Below are 14,411 nucleotides of genomic sequence, written 5' to 3'. Positions count from 1 at the left end.
GTCAGATGGACTTTTTCCACTGTGAGCCGCGTCCTATTCCCTGCGTCCAGACTTGTACCGCCACCCGGTGGTGAAGTGGGATACAACAGGACCTTGGCATGCGCGTATACCAGGGTCCGTGCGGCATGTGCCAGGGCCTTCAGTGCTCATGCGGCACGGATGTGTTTATAGGTCACATATTCAGACTTTTTTTCGTCTTCTTACGTGTTGTTGAGTCAATGTTACGATTAATTATTTATATTCGATTTTTAGTCGTGATATAAAGTAGCAATAATTGTGCAGAGGTCACAAAATTACACCGTTTGTCGCAAAATTCAGTCCCAATTTTAAACATTTTGAGTACTTTTTGCTCAGGTGTGTTTATATTTGTAGGTTGCCTAGGTTGTGCTGAAAAAAAGGATATAAGACACTCTTTATTGCACATTCTTATAGCCTTTGTATACACTGTTCCTTTTAACATAGTAATGTAAGAAGGCAAGCCAAAATGCTGCGTGTTCTAATGGTTAAACACTAACTAATGTGTTGTCTCTGCTACATTATGTATTCTTTTGCCATTTTAACGGCCATATTCAGGCCATTTCAGGTTGACGGGCAAACGATGGGACTCAATCTCACACTTGAGTGCTCCCATGTGGGACGAGAGTCCATCATTTCCATTACCAAGGACAATCGTAGGAGGGAGGACAACTTCAGTTCTCCTCTAGCTTAATCGCTTTTGTGTTCTTTTCTGCCTTTGACCTCTGTCCTCTCTCCCGCTTTCAGTGCATTATTACATTTCCAGTTCCAATCTCCTCCACATTCTCCTCTTTTGTTACACAACTCCATTCAGTGTCTCTTTGAACAGGTTTATTACCAGTCTATATCCTCCTTATCTATCACGTCTGTCTGTGTGTCCGTCTGTCTGTCACACAGCGGCCTACTTGAACACGGGAATCATCCTCATGAACCAGGGCAACCTGGAAGAGGCCAGACGCACCTTCCTCACGTGTGCCGAGATCCCAGACGAGAACTTGAAAGACCCCCACGCCCACAAGAGCTCCGTCACCAGCTGCCTCTACAACCTGGGGAAGCTGCTTCATGAGCAGGGCCAGCAGGAGGTCAGCGTCTGTTAGTTTAGGGACATGATATTAATAGTTTTTATAAATTTTCTCAACGTAAAATGCTTATTCAAGGCTATAAAAACAAAATGACTTTCAGTTTTAAGTGATTATGCACTCATAGAAAAACATATCTAAGTGTCATATTTAGTTTCTGCCAATAAACCCTTTACTTTTGGACTAAAATCTTATATTTTTCTCTATTACAGGAGGCCCTGTCTGTTTATAAGGAAGCGGTGCAGAAAATGCCCCGACAGTTTGCACCACACAGCCTTTTTAACATGATGGGTAAGTTGCCAGTTTTCGGCCTCCTTCATTTCATATTTTTGTTTGTTCTTGTTCTTCCATGAAATCTGAGCTTTAACCTGTTGCAGAAAACTAAATCAGAGAGTGAAGCTAATCCATGAAATAAACAAATTGTTATTGTAACAAATTGTTATTGTACCTTGTACCTTGGAAGGAGGTTCAGTGTTTTTATTAGTGTGTATTAGTGTGATGTCCAGGGCAAATCCTCTTAAAAATGTGTGTAATTTTACCCCGGGGGGGGAACTGCATGTTATGAGATCAAACAAACACAAAAAAAACATTCTTTCTCCGAAAACTGGGTTTGCAGAGTCATCATTTGTGTTTATTGAACATACAGTACGAGGAAAATCAATGGATAATCGTTCATTGACACTTTATTGACCTTATTGTTCTTTGATAACATAATGTCCTGTGAGTGAAGTGCTTTTGTCCATTTTTAACTAATAACTTTTAATGGCATAATAGTATAATAATAATTAAAACAGTGTTTTAACTGTTTACAATGAAGAAAAACAAAAACTTTTATTAACATTTGATGAAATATTTAAAGTAACATTTGTTTGAGTTTTTGTCTCAATGTCCCAAAACTGCCGCTCTTCCTGCAACAGTGCGAGTGAAATTACCGTAATAACCACACGTTGGCTTCGACGTGCAACTACTCAGCTTTCAGAAACCATTGCAATTTTTAGTGTGTTGATTAAACAAAATGAATAAAATAGTAGACTGCGGTACAGTAACTGAGAATTTGATGTGTGGTTTGTTCCAGGTGAGGCTCACATGCGGCTGAATCGGCTGGAGGAAGCGGGTCACTGGTACAGAGAGTCCCTCAGGGCCAAGCCTGACCATATTCCAGCTCACCTCACGTACGGCAAACTCCTGTCCATCATTGTAAGTCCACTGACACACACACACACACACACACTCGCTGAGGAAGAAGACAAAACATTGTCCAAGTACTGATTGCAGTGATTAATGACCTGGCTGAGTGTAATTTAAAGAAGCAGAGAGAGAGCAGCGATAAACGGCACTCCCTGAAAGACTTAGCGGAGCATTGATGCAGTCAGGTCATTCCAGAGCCTGGAGAATTGGGATAATTGTTCAGAGGTGTGAGCGTTTGACTCTCTGATCAGTCGTCTTGAGGGGGGAACGTGTAATCCACTTATGAATAAAGCGTTTGACCTTTAGCAAACACCTTTTTCTTTTTGGGTGGGACCTTGTATTGAGCCTGATCCAGGACCAGAACCAGAACCCAAAGAGCTTCATCATGACGTAGGAAGGTCACAGACACAGCGAGGACATTTCCATGCACAGAGTTTGAGTGACTTTGTCAGTATTTGGTGTTTTATGGTTGATCTATTTCGCCACAGACCAAAAATTTCATCTTTTTACGTCCGTTAACCTCGATAAATTTAATTTTTTGAAGCTGACAGAGCATGAATTTGGCCTAAAAATGCACCAGACAAGTTCTTTTTTTTGTATTTTGGCTTTGTTTGTTATTACCGGGTCAAATTGTGCAAACCTGCACTTCTAAAATGTAAAAAAGTACATTTCTATATCAGAAATTGACTTTTGATACTTAAGTACAATAAATGTATCATATACTTTAAGACTTTTATTTAAGTAATATTATAAAAAAAGTCATTTTCTGGTAACATACTTGTACTTTCACTCAAGTATCCATTTAAGGGACTTTATACGAGACCGCTCTTGTTACCTTATCCTCTTTAATGTGTTTTCTCATGTGGAGACAAAAACACATTCATGTGACGACAGACGTGTTCACAGCTGCGTCGAGTTTAGACGTGGGAGCCGGACCGCATGCCCTCCGCGACCTCTCCGGAGATGCTTGACCTCTGTCCTTCCACGGCCTCGGGAACTGAGAGAGGACTTGACCAACCTGCTGTGCCTTTCTCTCACACGCTCTCACACACACTTGCAGCTGCAGTCCCTCACGGGCCTTTTAAACCTCCGTACTGATCGCTTCCCCCGCGTTGTTGAGAGATTTGGAGATACACACACACACACACACACACACACACCTAAGGCACAGGTTCAGATTAGAGTGGCCCGGTGTGGCTGGATGGACATCTGCTCCGCTCCCTCAGGCTCGGGGGCTCCACACATCCACGCAGGGCCCTGATTCACAGGTTTGAGGAACAGGAGATTGGACGGACCCTGGACACTCAGGCCAGGTTGATGGCCTTATAATGCAATTACTTTGCTTCCTTATTGAATCACCACCTTTTTTTTTGCGATCCTGCCCCCGGAATCAACCCGACAACACAGACGAAGGAGAGGCGAGGGGGAACCGAAAGCCTCGCACTGGGGTTCGCCCCACAACACACTGCCGGAGCTCAAAGTGACCGGCTCGTCTTTCTTTTACAGGTGCAGTGAAGTTAGAATTAGTGATAGTCCAGTGCGGACTTGTTTCAGTGCGTGCCGCACATTTAGTTCCGTGTCGCCGACTCGGAAAATACGCAAATACGCTCCTAGACCTCGTCGTACGTTCACTTGTCGTACTTTTCCTTTCTTTTCTTCCATATTTTTCATATGACCGAAGACAGTGAGACAAATAAGATCTTCTTTCTTCATCAACTTGTTTGCAAAATGTGTTCCACCAATCAGCGTTCTACGGTACACAGCCCCGCCCCTTCCTGGTGATTCCCCAGTCACGAGTACAGTAGATACTTCTCTGGGTGAAAGTTTGGGTTCGATGGGAAGTTTTTCCCCTGGGGTAATTTTGGTGGTTTTTCCAAATCCCTGGTTAATGAGAAAAGTTCCTTTTTCCTCATTCAGAGTTAACACATACAGTTAATCTCACTTAATTGGAGCTTTGTCACCTGTTGGTATGGTTTCGATTGTAAATTCACGCCAATGTGCCGCTTTCCAGAGGCTTTTTGGAAGAAGTAAAATCAAAATGTTCCACACGGGACTTTCAAAAGCAACTTCACAAAGCTGGAACCCGATTGTGTTCTGCTCATCCGCGTTCCGCCCACCCTCAGGCTCAAACAACGAGTGCAATTCCCAAAGCCGCTAATTTGCTTTGTTCCCCTCAAAGTCAAAGGCCTCACAGAGGCGTGGAGTGAAACAATAGAGCCCTTTGTCCGTCCGAAGGGTGTGACTGTGGTCAGTCTGTCTCTGGTTTATGCCTGAGGTTCAACCTCAGATCTGTGTTGAAAAAGGAAAAGAAAGAGCACATACAGTATAAATTAGTGATAAATATATCACTAATGGGTCTATTAAATGATGACCTGCATGAACCCGAATGGACCGAACGACTCTCGCGCTCACGTCTGATGGATTACAGTGAAAAGGGTCAAATGGAACGTAAAAAGAAAATGAAAAATGAAAATGAAAATGAGCGCTGATTCTCGCTCACTCACTCATTCAAAACAAAAAAAACCTAATCAAGCAAAGCTAACGTGCGCCGTCGTCTCATTCCGATAATATGGAAATGTGGCGGTGAAACAAAAGAGGGGAAGAAGTTAGAGCGAGACACAGAAGTTGGACGTCAGCGTCTGCAGACACGTCGCTTTGCAATATACATGAAGAATTACTTTCAATCAGTTTTTCCAATCCACTATTATGTTGTCCATCCATTTCAATCCACATAACTCACTCTGCTTTAACACCTCATGCAGAAACCTGACTGATAATTATTCACTTCATTCTCTTTTGAATTTCTTGCATTTTGCACATTTCAGTTATGATTTAAGTATAATTGCTGGTCATATTGTTTTACGATCCCTCTGGGTTGGTGAGCAGAGTTTTTTATTTTTTTATTTTTTTTTACTACAGTTAGAAACATAATGGCCAGTGGGAAAAGTTGAGGTTTCTCAGTGATTTGCAGAGAATAAAAGCTTAGCTCACAAATGCTTTATTGTCAAAGGAAAAGCTCTTTGCCAACGTGGCGTCAGGTTGGTAGAGAACACATTTTTCATCTTCCTTTTGTTTATTACTGATGTCGTTCTCCTCGTCAACTGTGTCGCGCTTTGGTTCCAAGCTCTTTTTGTGATTTTTCAGCTTCTTAAATGTGAATATGTTCCCATTTCTTTGCCCCACATACCAAAGAAACCCTTAAAACTTAATCATTTTTGGTTTGTAAAAAAAAAAATCATTACATTTACAGGTTTGAGAAACACTTTTCAACATCTTCTGACGATTAATTGAGAAAATAATCGACAAATTAATAAATGATGAAAAAAATAACCTATATTTATATTATATGAGCAGCGAGTGCAGGTCAAGGAAGATGTTTTATTCCAAAAGCGCCTTGTGTTATCTTTAAATATCCTTTCACAAAACATAACCCTAAGTAAAATATACATTTTTTTGTTCCATTTAGGGGCAGACGAGTGAAGCGGAGAAGTACTTTCTCAGAGCTATTCAACTAGACCCGACAAAAGGAACCTGCTACATGCACTATGGTAAGAATACCTAGCTAGCAGTGCTAGCTAGTAGCAGTAGCACTGCTAGCGTTGTCAAAACGGTCCATTCTTCAGCTTTTAAATAAATCCCGTGTTTGACCAGGTGTTTAGACACAATTAGACACTGTCTGTGTCTAATTGTGTGAAGTGCGGCCACGCTTTCGACCGCTTTCGGCTTTCTCGTAGTCTCGCGGCGCGTTGCTCTCGTAGTCTCGCGACGCGTTGCTCTCGCATTCTGGCACGCTCTCCCGGACATTTCAAGCACCGAAATCTGGCACCGATTTATGAAAAGCGAACCGATACTCGGTAGTACCGACGCCAATTGGTACCAAGTACAAAAAGTCCTGGCTTTGTACCAGGTGAACTCGTTCATTTCTCCTTTCTCCCGAATTATACTGTGATTGAATTTTTCTACTTTTCAGCAGGTGTACATTAGTCTTGGGGGTGGTGAGGAGGAAGACACGTCACATTTGTTCTTTAACCTGATAAGGATTTTTTGAAAAGAAATTCAAGGCGCTAGCCGTCGGGGGAGTCTCGGCTCCCTCGCGGTTTCACACATGCGCACGCGTCATTTACGCGTCACCGGTATCGGCTGTTTTGAGACGTTGCAGACGGCGCTGACTCGCATTCAAACAGGAGTGCAGAACGCTCTCTGTTTATCTCAGCGTTCTCAACGCTGTGCCGCTCCGTGGCGCTATCTCCAGGATATTCAGAGGAAATTAAATCTTGCACTGAAAGCACCATTGTGCTTTGTCCCCTTCTCCTCATCCATATCTCCCCAATTCCTCCCGGTGCTTTCTCTGCGCGGGGATATCTCGGGGTCTGAGTGTAGTCTGGTTCCTGCGTTGCTGTCTTTGGAAGCAGCCGTTTCCCCTTCACCCTGCGTTTATCTGCCTGTTTTCCTTTTGCACTGTTATCTTGTAGCTTCTTGCCTCATAGGTGATGTTTATTTGCTTTGGTACTCTCCTTTTTATCGCACATCTGGCAGCTTTAGTTCTCCCGTGTTTGCTGGACGAGCTCCAGGTGTGTGTGTGTGTGTGTGTGTGTAAGGACAGAGTGATGATATCGGTGCACATTAGAAGCGAGGACACAGAAGGTGATTGCTGAGGCAAGGCCCTCTTTCCTGCCATTGTTCCCAGAAACACATTTTAACTCAAACCGTGTACGACCCGATTCTAAAAAGCTTGTTTTGAAAGCTTTTAGTGAGAGACCAGGTGGCTGGACTGACTCCCACAGGAAAGCACATTAAACACCTCCACCATAACAGTCCTTCACTCTTTTAAATGTTTTATCTCCTCCTCCTGCATTTCCCGTGTCTCACGTCTCATTAATTTGTCTTATCTTTTCCCCCATCTGCCTCCATCTTTGCCTGTTTCTCATCTTACTTGTCCTTTCACTTCATAATAACTTCACAAATAAGCAAAAAAGAGCCTCTTTATTTCGAAGAAAACTAGAAGTTGTGGCCTTGGAAGTGCATTTTAGGTGTGACAACGACATGGGAAACTACTCGTCAACGATCGACCCATCACAAAATCCACATCTAAAGAGAATAAACCCTTGGAAACTTTGTCCTCTCTTCTCTCCAGGTCAGTTTCTACTGGAGCAGTCGCGCCTCGGCGAGGCCGCAGAGATGGCAGAGCGAGCCGCGGAGCTGGACAGCTCGGAGTTCGACGTGGTCTTCAACGCCGCTCACATGCTCAGGTGAGTGCGGCACCGAAGAGTCAAACCAAATAAATGTTTCTTTCCAAAAAAAGTTTGCTGCTGTGCTGCTTCACCATTTGTGGGTTTACTCCGCACCACAGCTATTTAATAACCGTCTTTAAATTATAAACTACGCCGATGTTATACAGTCAAGTCAATGTTCTTTCTATGGAAATAGCTGCCACGAGGCTATTATGTATTACATATATAAACAGCATTACACTTTCACTCCATCGTGGCGATATTTCAGTCCAGGGCTTGTAAAGAAGCCATTGGAGAATTCCCTCTTAAAGTTTGGCAAGCAGGTATACACACACGGCTCATGAGTCTTAAAAGGTGTCAAAATAGACTGGGCCTTTTACTTCCAGCAGCTGAGGGAACGCTGGAGCGCTGTGGCTTCATTCCTTTTTGCTCTACATATCTGGGAAAGTCATTAGTGCTCTCCAGCATCTACTAGAAAGTCTTTAAAGTCTTTGGGCCTGGCTGTGGTTTTGGCCTTTGGAAACGCCGACTTGCATCTAAATGACAGATCCTTTCGCCTGTGTTGCTGGTTATTTACGGCCGAGACTCGCCGTGACACGACTCCAAACAGATTAGGATCGGGGTTGTAAAGTAAATGCGACACACACCTGTCATTTTGGCTGGACTTGAAGCGAAAGTGGTTATTAAAAGGGAGCGGCAAGCCTTGGCTTGTTTGACGTGCGAACAGAGTGAAAATGTAGCCGTATGAGACAAATAAAGTGAGACTGATATGTACCACACGTTTAATATTTAGTTGTGTTTTTGTTTTTTTGAATATGAAAGAATGATTTCCTCTAAGCCTGACGTCCTCCTTTTTAAACGGCACTCTCCCTGGACTTGAACAAGACCAAGGTGATGACTATGAAATGTCTAGTTTATGTATTTGTTGAAATAAATCATTTGACATAACACCAGAGGAACCTTATGGATAAAAAATATGTGCAATATGAGAGTAATGCGCGGGTTTTTGACATGATTCATAAATTTCTTTTTTTGCATTTTACCTGATATGAATATGAAAACCATTATTCGTCTGCAGAGTTTTGCATGAGTGCAATATTCTGCATATGAGTTGAATAATCGTTGTTGTTTTCTTTACCTCTGTTCTTTGTCTTTTCCAGGCAGGCCAGTCTAAACGAGGCAGCAGAGAAGCAGTATGAACGCGCCGCCAGCCTCAGACCAGATGTAAGTATCCGGGCTGGTGGGCCTGTTAGCACCTCTCAAGGAAATGCACACACACACACACACACACACACAAGCGTCTGTACCGTAAATTCAATTTACAACGCACAGCGTATTACCCATCATCTTGACATTATGCTTTAGTGCTGTTATAGGACTGTTGTTCCTGGCAGAGAGTGATCCATTTTTTAATATGAAATGGAAACAGTGCATAGGTTAATGGATGGGAACCAGCACCTCGATGTGCTTAAGCAAACACAACCCTCCCCTCCCGCCGCCGCCACCGCCAAAATCTCATGTAGAATCCACATTCTTGATCATTACCGCGTTACGACGGAGTGAAACAGACACGGCTTTATGAGATACGGTCTGCGTGGAAGTTAACAGATGCGGCTGAGGAAGTCGGGGCCCCGTTATTTGGTGTTTGTGCCGCGCATGGATCGGTCATGTGAAATGGAAGCAGTGTATATGGATGGAGTAGAGTCACAGTAACCGCAGTGTTTGCAGATGAGGCTGGGGAGTCGTTTGTCATGTTAGCCTGTGCGCTGCTTTAGGTTTTCATTTGCGTGTCCTTTACTGGAGTAACTGTTATGTTGTCACATCCTGTGAAGCAGTGAGTTCTGTTCCGTCTGCTTTAAAAAGTTATTAAATACTAATAATTATAAATTCCTGTGCCATTTCTCACTTAATACGCCATTCATTCCCCGTTTGTTAGCATAGCTGTTAGCATAGGCGTTAGCAATAAATATTTGTGGCGTACTTTACCTAAATTGTGTCAACACTCAATATCATGAAACATTAACGTTGTTTTAGCGGGTTTAAGGTTCATATATACCCCGGTATACCCGGTTTAAATTCATTATTTTGTTTCCTGTTTGTTCTTGTTAGCCTTAGCTTTCCACCTAGCTAACAAAACCTAACTAGTTTCCGCCCACTTGCAATATCAGAACATTTTGAACTGGTGTTTTTCCTCTATTTTCTTCAGCTACAATCTTTTCATAATCTTTGCCAAATGCAGAAATAATTCCTGAGATAAATGCTAGGGATAAATGTTTTTTGTTTTTTGTTAGATAACTTCTGTCATTTAGCTTCTTTGCCTTATTAAAATGCAGACAAGGGAGGTTAGTCTGTTTTAATTTCATTTAGATGAATTATTTATATTTTATTCTACAGTCAGTCATAATTCACTGGATGGAAAGCTCCATGTGCACATTCACACTGAGTTCCTCTCTTGTCATTTGTCGTGTGTGAAGCGTGTCTCGTTGACATTTACCCGGCACACGCCATCTGCTCCCGTGAATGAAAATCTCTCAAATATCGTCTTAATCCAGTGGCTCTCGAGTCATGAAAGATTCAGCTCTCGGCATACGTGCCAAGAAAGGCTATAATCGTGTGCCTCCACGGGGAAAGGTTGTTACGACCCCAGAGTCGTGGCTTCCTTTTCCCTTGCTGTGTCTCAATCCAGGGTCTGGATTCTCCCAAGTGAGCAGCAGACGGAGGAGATGACTCCGTCAGCTGCTCGCTCAGGAGGAGACGGGGAGGCGTGCGCTGTGTGAAATGAGACGAACGCGGTTTAAAAGTCCTGACTCACACTTCCCCTGCCTCTCGAACAAGTGCACAAGTGGACAAAACATGGTACAAGTACAACCATTTCCCTGAAATGTTATAATTATTTACAAATATAACTTATCGCCACACATATTTCTGATTGGAACAACAGATAAGAGAGAGAATGCGTACAAAAATGAAACACAACATTCCACCAGTGCGGTCAACTCTATAATCATTATTAATTATGCAGAACAAACACAGGTTTGACCAGGTCAAATAAACATGGCTTTATTTATTTGTTTATTTATTTATTCATCTAACACGGACAGCGAATCCACACCCTGGATTGAGACACGACAGCTTCTGTTTCTTGCATGTGAGTGTGAGATGGGATGCAGGTGTGTCTGATTGATTGAACGACGTGTGTGTGTTTGGGTGGATCCTGGGAGCTGATTGGTCCTGCACAGGAGGCTCAAGTATAAGAAGCCTGATTATCCCAGCTGCGTTCCACTTCCCTTGAATCGCTCACAGTCAGACTGCTAGTAGACATCTTGTACTTTGTTTGTTTTTTTTTAAAGCAACCTTTAAAATCGTTTGTTTTGTCTTTTGTGGTGGTTTCCTGGAAGTGGGGAAGAGGGAGTCGGGTTCCCCCGAGCCCTGGTTGTAACAACGGTCCAAAACACAGAGACAGATAAAGATTTACTATAGATTACTACTATTTACTATATATATATATATATATATATATTTACTATATATATACAGATTGTAGGTGTGAGAGTGGATGGCTGTTTGTCTCTGTGAGGTCATTTAACGTGGAGGATACAGCAGTAGAAGATGAGTGACAGTGAGAACAACATCTCTACTGCTTCACAAAGCTCCTCGTTGCTGAAATTAAAATGACATTAATTTGCTGTACTGGGGGGAAAAAAGACCGTACCGCAGCTCCCGTCTCTGTACGACTGCGTTAATTAATTACATTATCAGCCGCCTGCAGGCCTGGAAATGTTCCAAACTTATGCTTCAACTCTTCTGAGAAGCGGCACGCGGACTAGTGAACACGTTCAGGGTTACAGGAGTTATTTTTGTGGTGAAATCTGTGAACTAGTTGTCAAGTTGTGAGTGAGGATGAAGGACTGGGAACGGGGCCAGGCCTGAGGGCGGGGGATGAGCTTTTGGGCCTGTCACCAATTTCAGGGTTGGTCCAACTGTGTTCAAGTTCTCCTCACTTTACAGCACCACCATATCCTACCTTTTTGTTTGTCTCCACTTGCAGTATCCAGCCGCCTTGATGAACCTCGGCGCCATCCTCCACTTGAACGGCAGACTCCCCGAGGCAGAGGCCAACTACCTGCGCGCACTCCAGCTCAAGCCCGACGACGTCATCACCCAGTCCAACCTGCGGAAGCTGTGGAACATCATGGACAGGCAGGGCCTCAGGACTAAGCACGGGCTCGGGGCGCTGAACTGAGAGCGACGCCGAGCTGCTGCTCTGTCAATGCTGACGCAGCGTCCTGCGCGGGGTGAAGCAGGAGAGCATGTGGACATAAAAAGGTGTCCAGAGGAGAACGATACCGTACATCACCGCGCCGGTGCTGTACGTCGGCTCAAACTACTAAAACTCTGTGTCAAATCTTTGTACAATATTTCCCGTAAGTGATGCTTAGTTCTTGAGCGATAGAAGACAAATCGTTGCAAAGTCCAAAAACAAAAAAGGAGGTGAAAGTTGTTTTGCTTTTTTAAATATCAGCGGAATATAATCTAATATAGAGAAAACCTTGTAAGATGTTTAAGAGCACTTCATTTGAAAGTTGATGTAGCAAAAAAAAAAGTGTGAAATGGGTTTTGAAGGTGTCAACACTGAAATGATTTGTTTTCAAGGGTATTTCAAGGGTATTTCCTTTTTAATGTTCTCCTTGAGGCTACATTAACCACTACTGACATGACACACATGAATATGCTACCAAGCGTACATTTGTTTTAGCTTAGTTATAGAAAATTCACAAAAAATACCTGACTTTTCCCTCGTAACGCAGCAAAGCTTGCCAATGCATAGATATCTTCAGGAACTATCGCTCATACCTAGTGCTCCATTGTGCATTGATAACTACAAGTGAAGAGCAGGCTTAAAGGTCCATTAGTGACATTTATTGGCGAGAATGGAAATGGCCACCAACAGAGAGGCCCCCGTAAAGCAAGTATCCATAAAAGTCTTATTCTAAAGCTAAAAAAAATGAAGAAAAAGGTAAAAACACACATATATAAAGATACCTGTTGAATTTCTGCCAATAAAACTTTCCTAAACGTGGCACGCTGGACCCTTTAAGCCTAAGTTATGACCAGTCACATCCTGTTCTGAGATAATGAAGGTGTTTTATTTTTTTTATTTTTAAAAGCCTGTGACTGTAAAACCATCCTCAGCGGTGCCAAAGCTTGTACCGAGTCTTTTACGCCTCTCGTGCCAAGCAAAAAGTATTGTTTTGTGTTCCTCGTGTCCAATGAAGATGTCTCAATTTGTGTGATCAAACGATCAAACTTAATTTATTATTGTTATTATTATTATTATTATTATTATTGTTGTTATTAATGTTATTTTTGCGTATGTGAACACTCGAACACTGTGCCGTTTCACTGTCACTTTCGCCCAGCCCACTCCTGTTACTCCACACGGATCATTTTCATTTGTATTACATGTTTGTTTGTTTGTTTGTTTGTTTGTTTGTTTGTTTTCTCTCTCTGCTCAGGGACGTCAGGTTGTGATTCCTGTCACAGACTGAGTTTGTGACAGAGAGGTAATTAGGTATTTTTTTAAAATGATTGTGATATTTGGTTAAATTATAGGAGGTGTGTAGCTGGAAATGTGCTGTGTTTTTGTAAAGAATCCACAATAAAAATTTGATTGAAAATGAGCATCTTTACAGTGACATAATCCAACTTTATTTCAGGCAGCCAGCGTTTGGATTGGCCCAGAATGCTGTGTTGTAATTATAACCCTAACCCTCCAGTCAATCGTATGTTTACATGCACAGTTTAATCAAGCTAGTCCGGCTAAGGCCATAGTCCGGCTAAGACAGGCAACCGGGCAACTTGCTGAGTTGGAGTTCACACGTGGATAAACTAGTGCGTATGGAATCAGTTTCCCATTGACTTTTACGTCACGGAAAAACAAGCGGTGAGCGGCGAGATGGGCATTGAGATGAGTTGTGTATGTTCCGTACCTGCTGTACATGTTAATCGTGATAGAAATTAGATGCAGCATGGCTCTTGTGGTTGCTGTGTCGTCCGTAGAAAGACGCAGCTGCTGACGCCGTATGATTCCCGGCAACAGTACGACAGTTATACGTTGTCTACTTCTACTTCTGGGTCAAAAAACGGGGGAAAAAGTCAGACTCTAGTCCGATTAAGCGTATATATGCAAGAGTAATCGGACTATGAATCACATTATTCAGGTATGTTAGTCCGACTATGACTGGCTTGACTTTAGTCAGACTAACAAGTTAACAAGACATTAAGAAAACCAAATAACTGTCTTAGTCTGACTAGAAGCAGACTTTTAACATGCATGTAAACTATCTCCTTTAATGATTATGTGATGCTTAAACAGTCACCTCAACCAAGACGTCATTAGGACCTGGTCTCTCTGGAGATGTAATGGTCCTGAGAAGGAGAGGGTTTATTTCACACATGCACGGTTTTCCATTAATTAGACTTGGGAGCTTCACACGCTCCACATGTTGACGTCGTCTGAACATCAAAGAGCCCTCTCACACGAATCACACGCCAGACCTCACGCTCACCGAACTGTGAGTATTTAGGAACGGACCGAGCTCGACTCACTCATCGACTTGCCGGAACATCGCAGGCCCAGTTTCACTTCATCAACATTTCAAAGTACTGTATACAGCAGGCATCTACAAACACACATTCTGTTGTGTCGTAATAATAACAATAATAATCATTTTAAACTGCTAGACATCTGCTAGACTCAAAATCTGTCCGTCTCAGCCCTCAGGACCAATTAAATCATCTGAAATCATTTACTGACCCCGCTCTGGAAAAGAGCTCCGTCTACAAAAACTAACAATATTATACCCATAAAAAGGAAAAGCCACACACACACACACAT

The 14,411-nt window shown here is 42.7% G+C and overlaps 1 protein-coding gene across 1 annotated transcript in view; it reads left to right on the top strand.

Annotated features, from left to right (window-relative positions):
- tmtc2a (transmembrane O-mannosyltransferase targeting cadherins 2a) overlaps window positions 1–13,194 on the top strand; it is a 52,358-nt gene extending 39,164 nt beyond the window's left edge. The window contains exons 6-12 of the mRNA XM_058625891.1: window positions 913–1,097; window positions 1,307–1,385; window positions 2,170–2,291; window positions 5,749–5,830; window positions 7,417–7,531; window positions 8,674–8,737; window positions 11,562–13,194. Coding sequence (XP_058481874.1) covers window positions 913–1,097; window positions 1,307–1,385; window positions 2,170–2,291; window positions 5,749–5,830; window positions 7,417–7,531; window positions 8,674–8,737; window positions 11,562–11,756 — 842 coding nt within the window. The 3' untranslated portion in view covers window positions 11,757–13,194. The remainder of the gene's footprint in view (window positions 1–912; window positions 1,098–1,306; window positions 1,386–2,169; window positions 2,292–5,748; window positions 5,831–7,416; window positions 7,532–8,673; window positions 8,738–11,561) is intronic.
- Window positions 13,195–14,411: the final 1,217 nt, after the last annotated feature.

This window comes from Solea solea, chromosome 3 (assembly GCF_958295425.1).
Source record: "Solea solea chromosome 3, fSolSol10.1, whole genome shotgun sequence".
In the NCBI taxonomy this organism is placed as follows: Eukaryota; Metazoa; Chordata; class Actinopteri; order Pleuronectiformes; family Soleidae; genus Solea; species Solea solea.
Note: the sequence above shows the minus strand (reverse complement) of the source record. Positions and strands in the feature narration are given on the sequence as shown.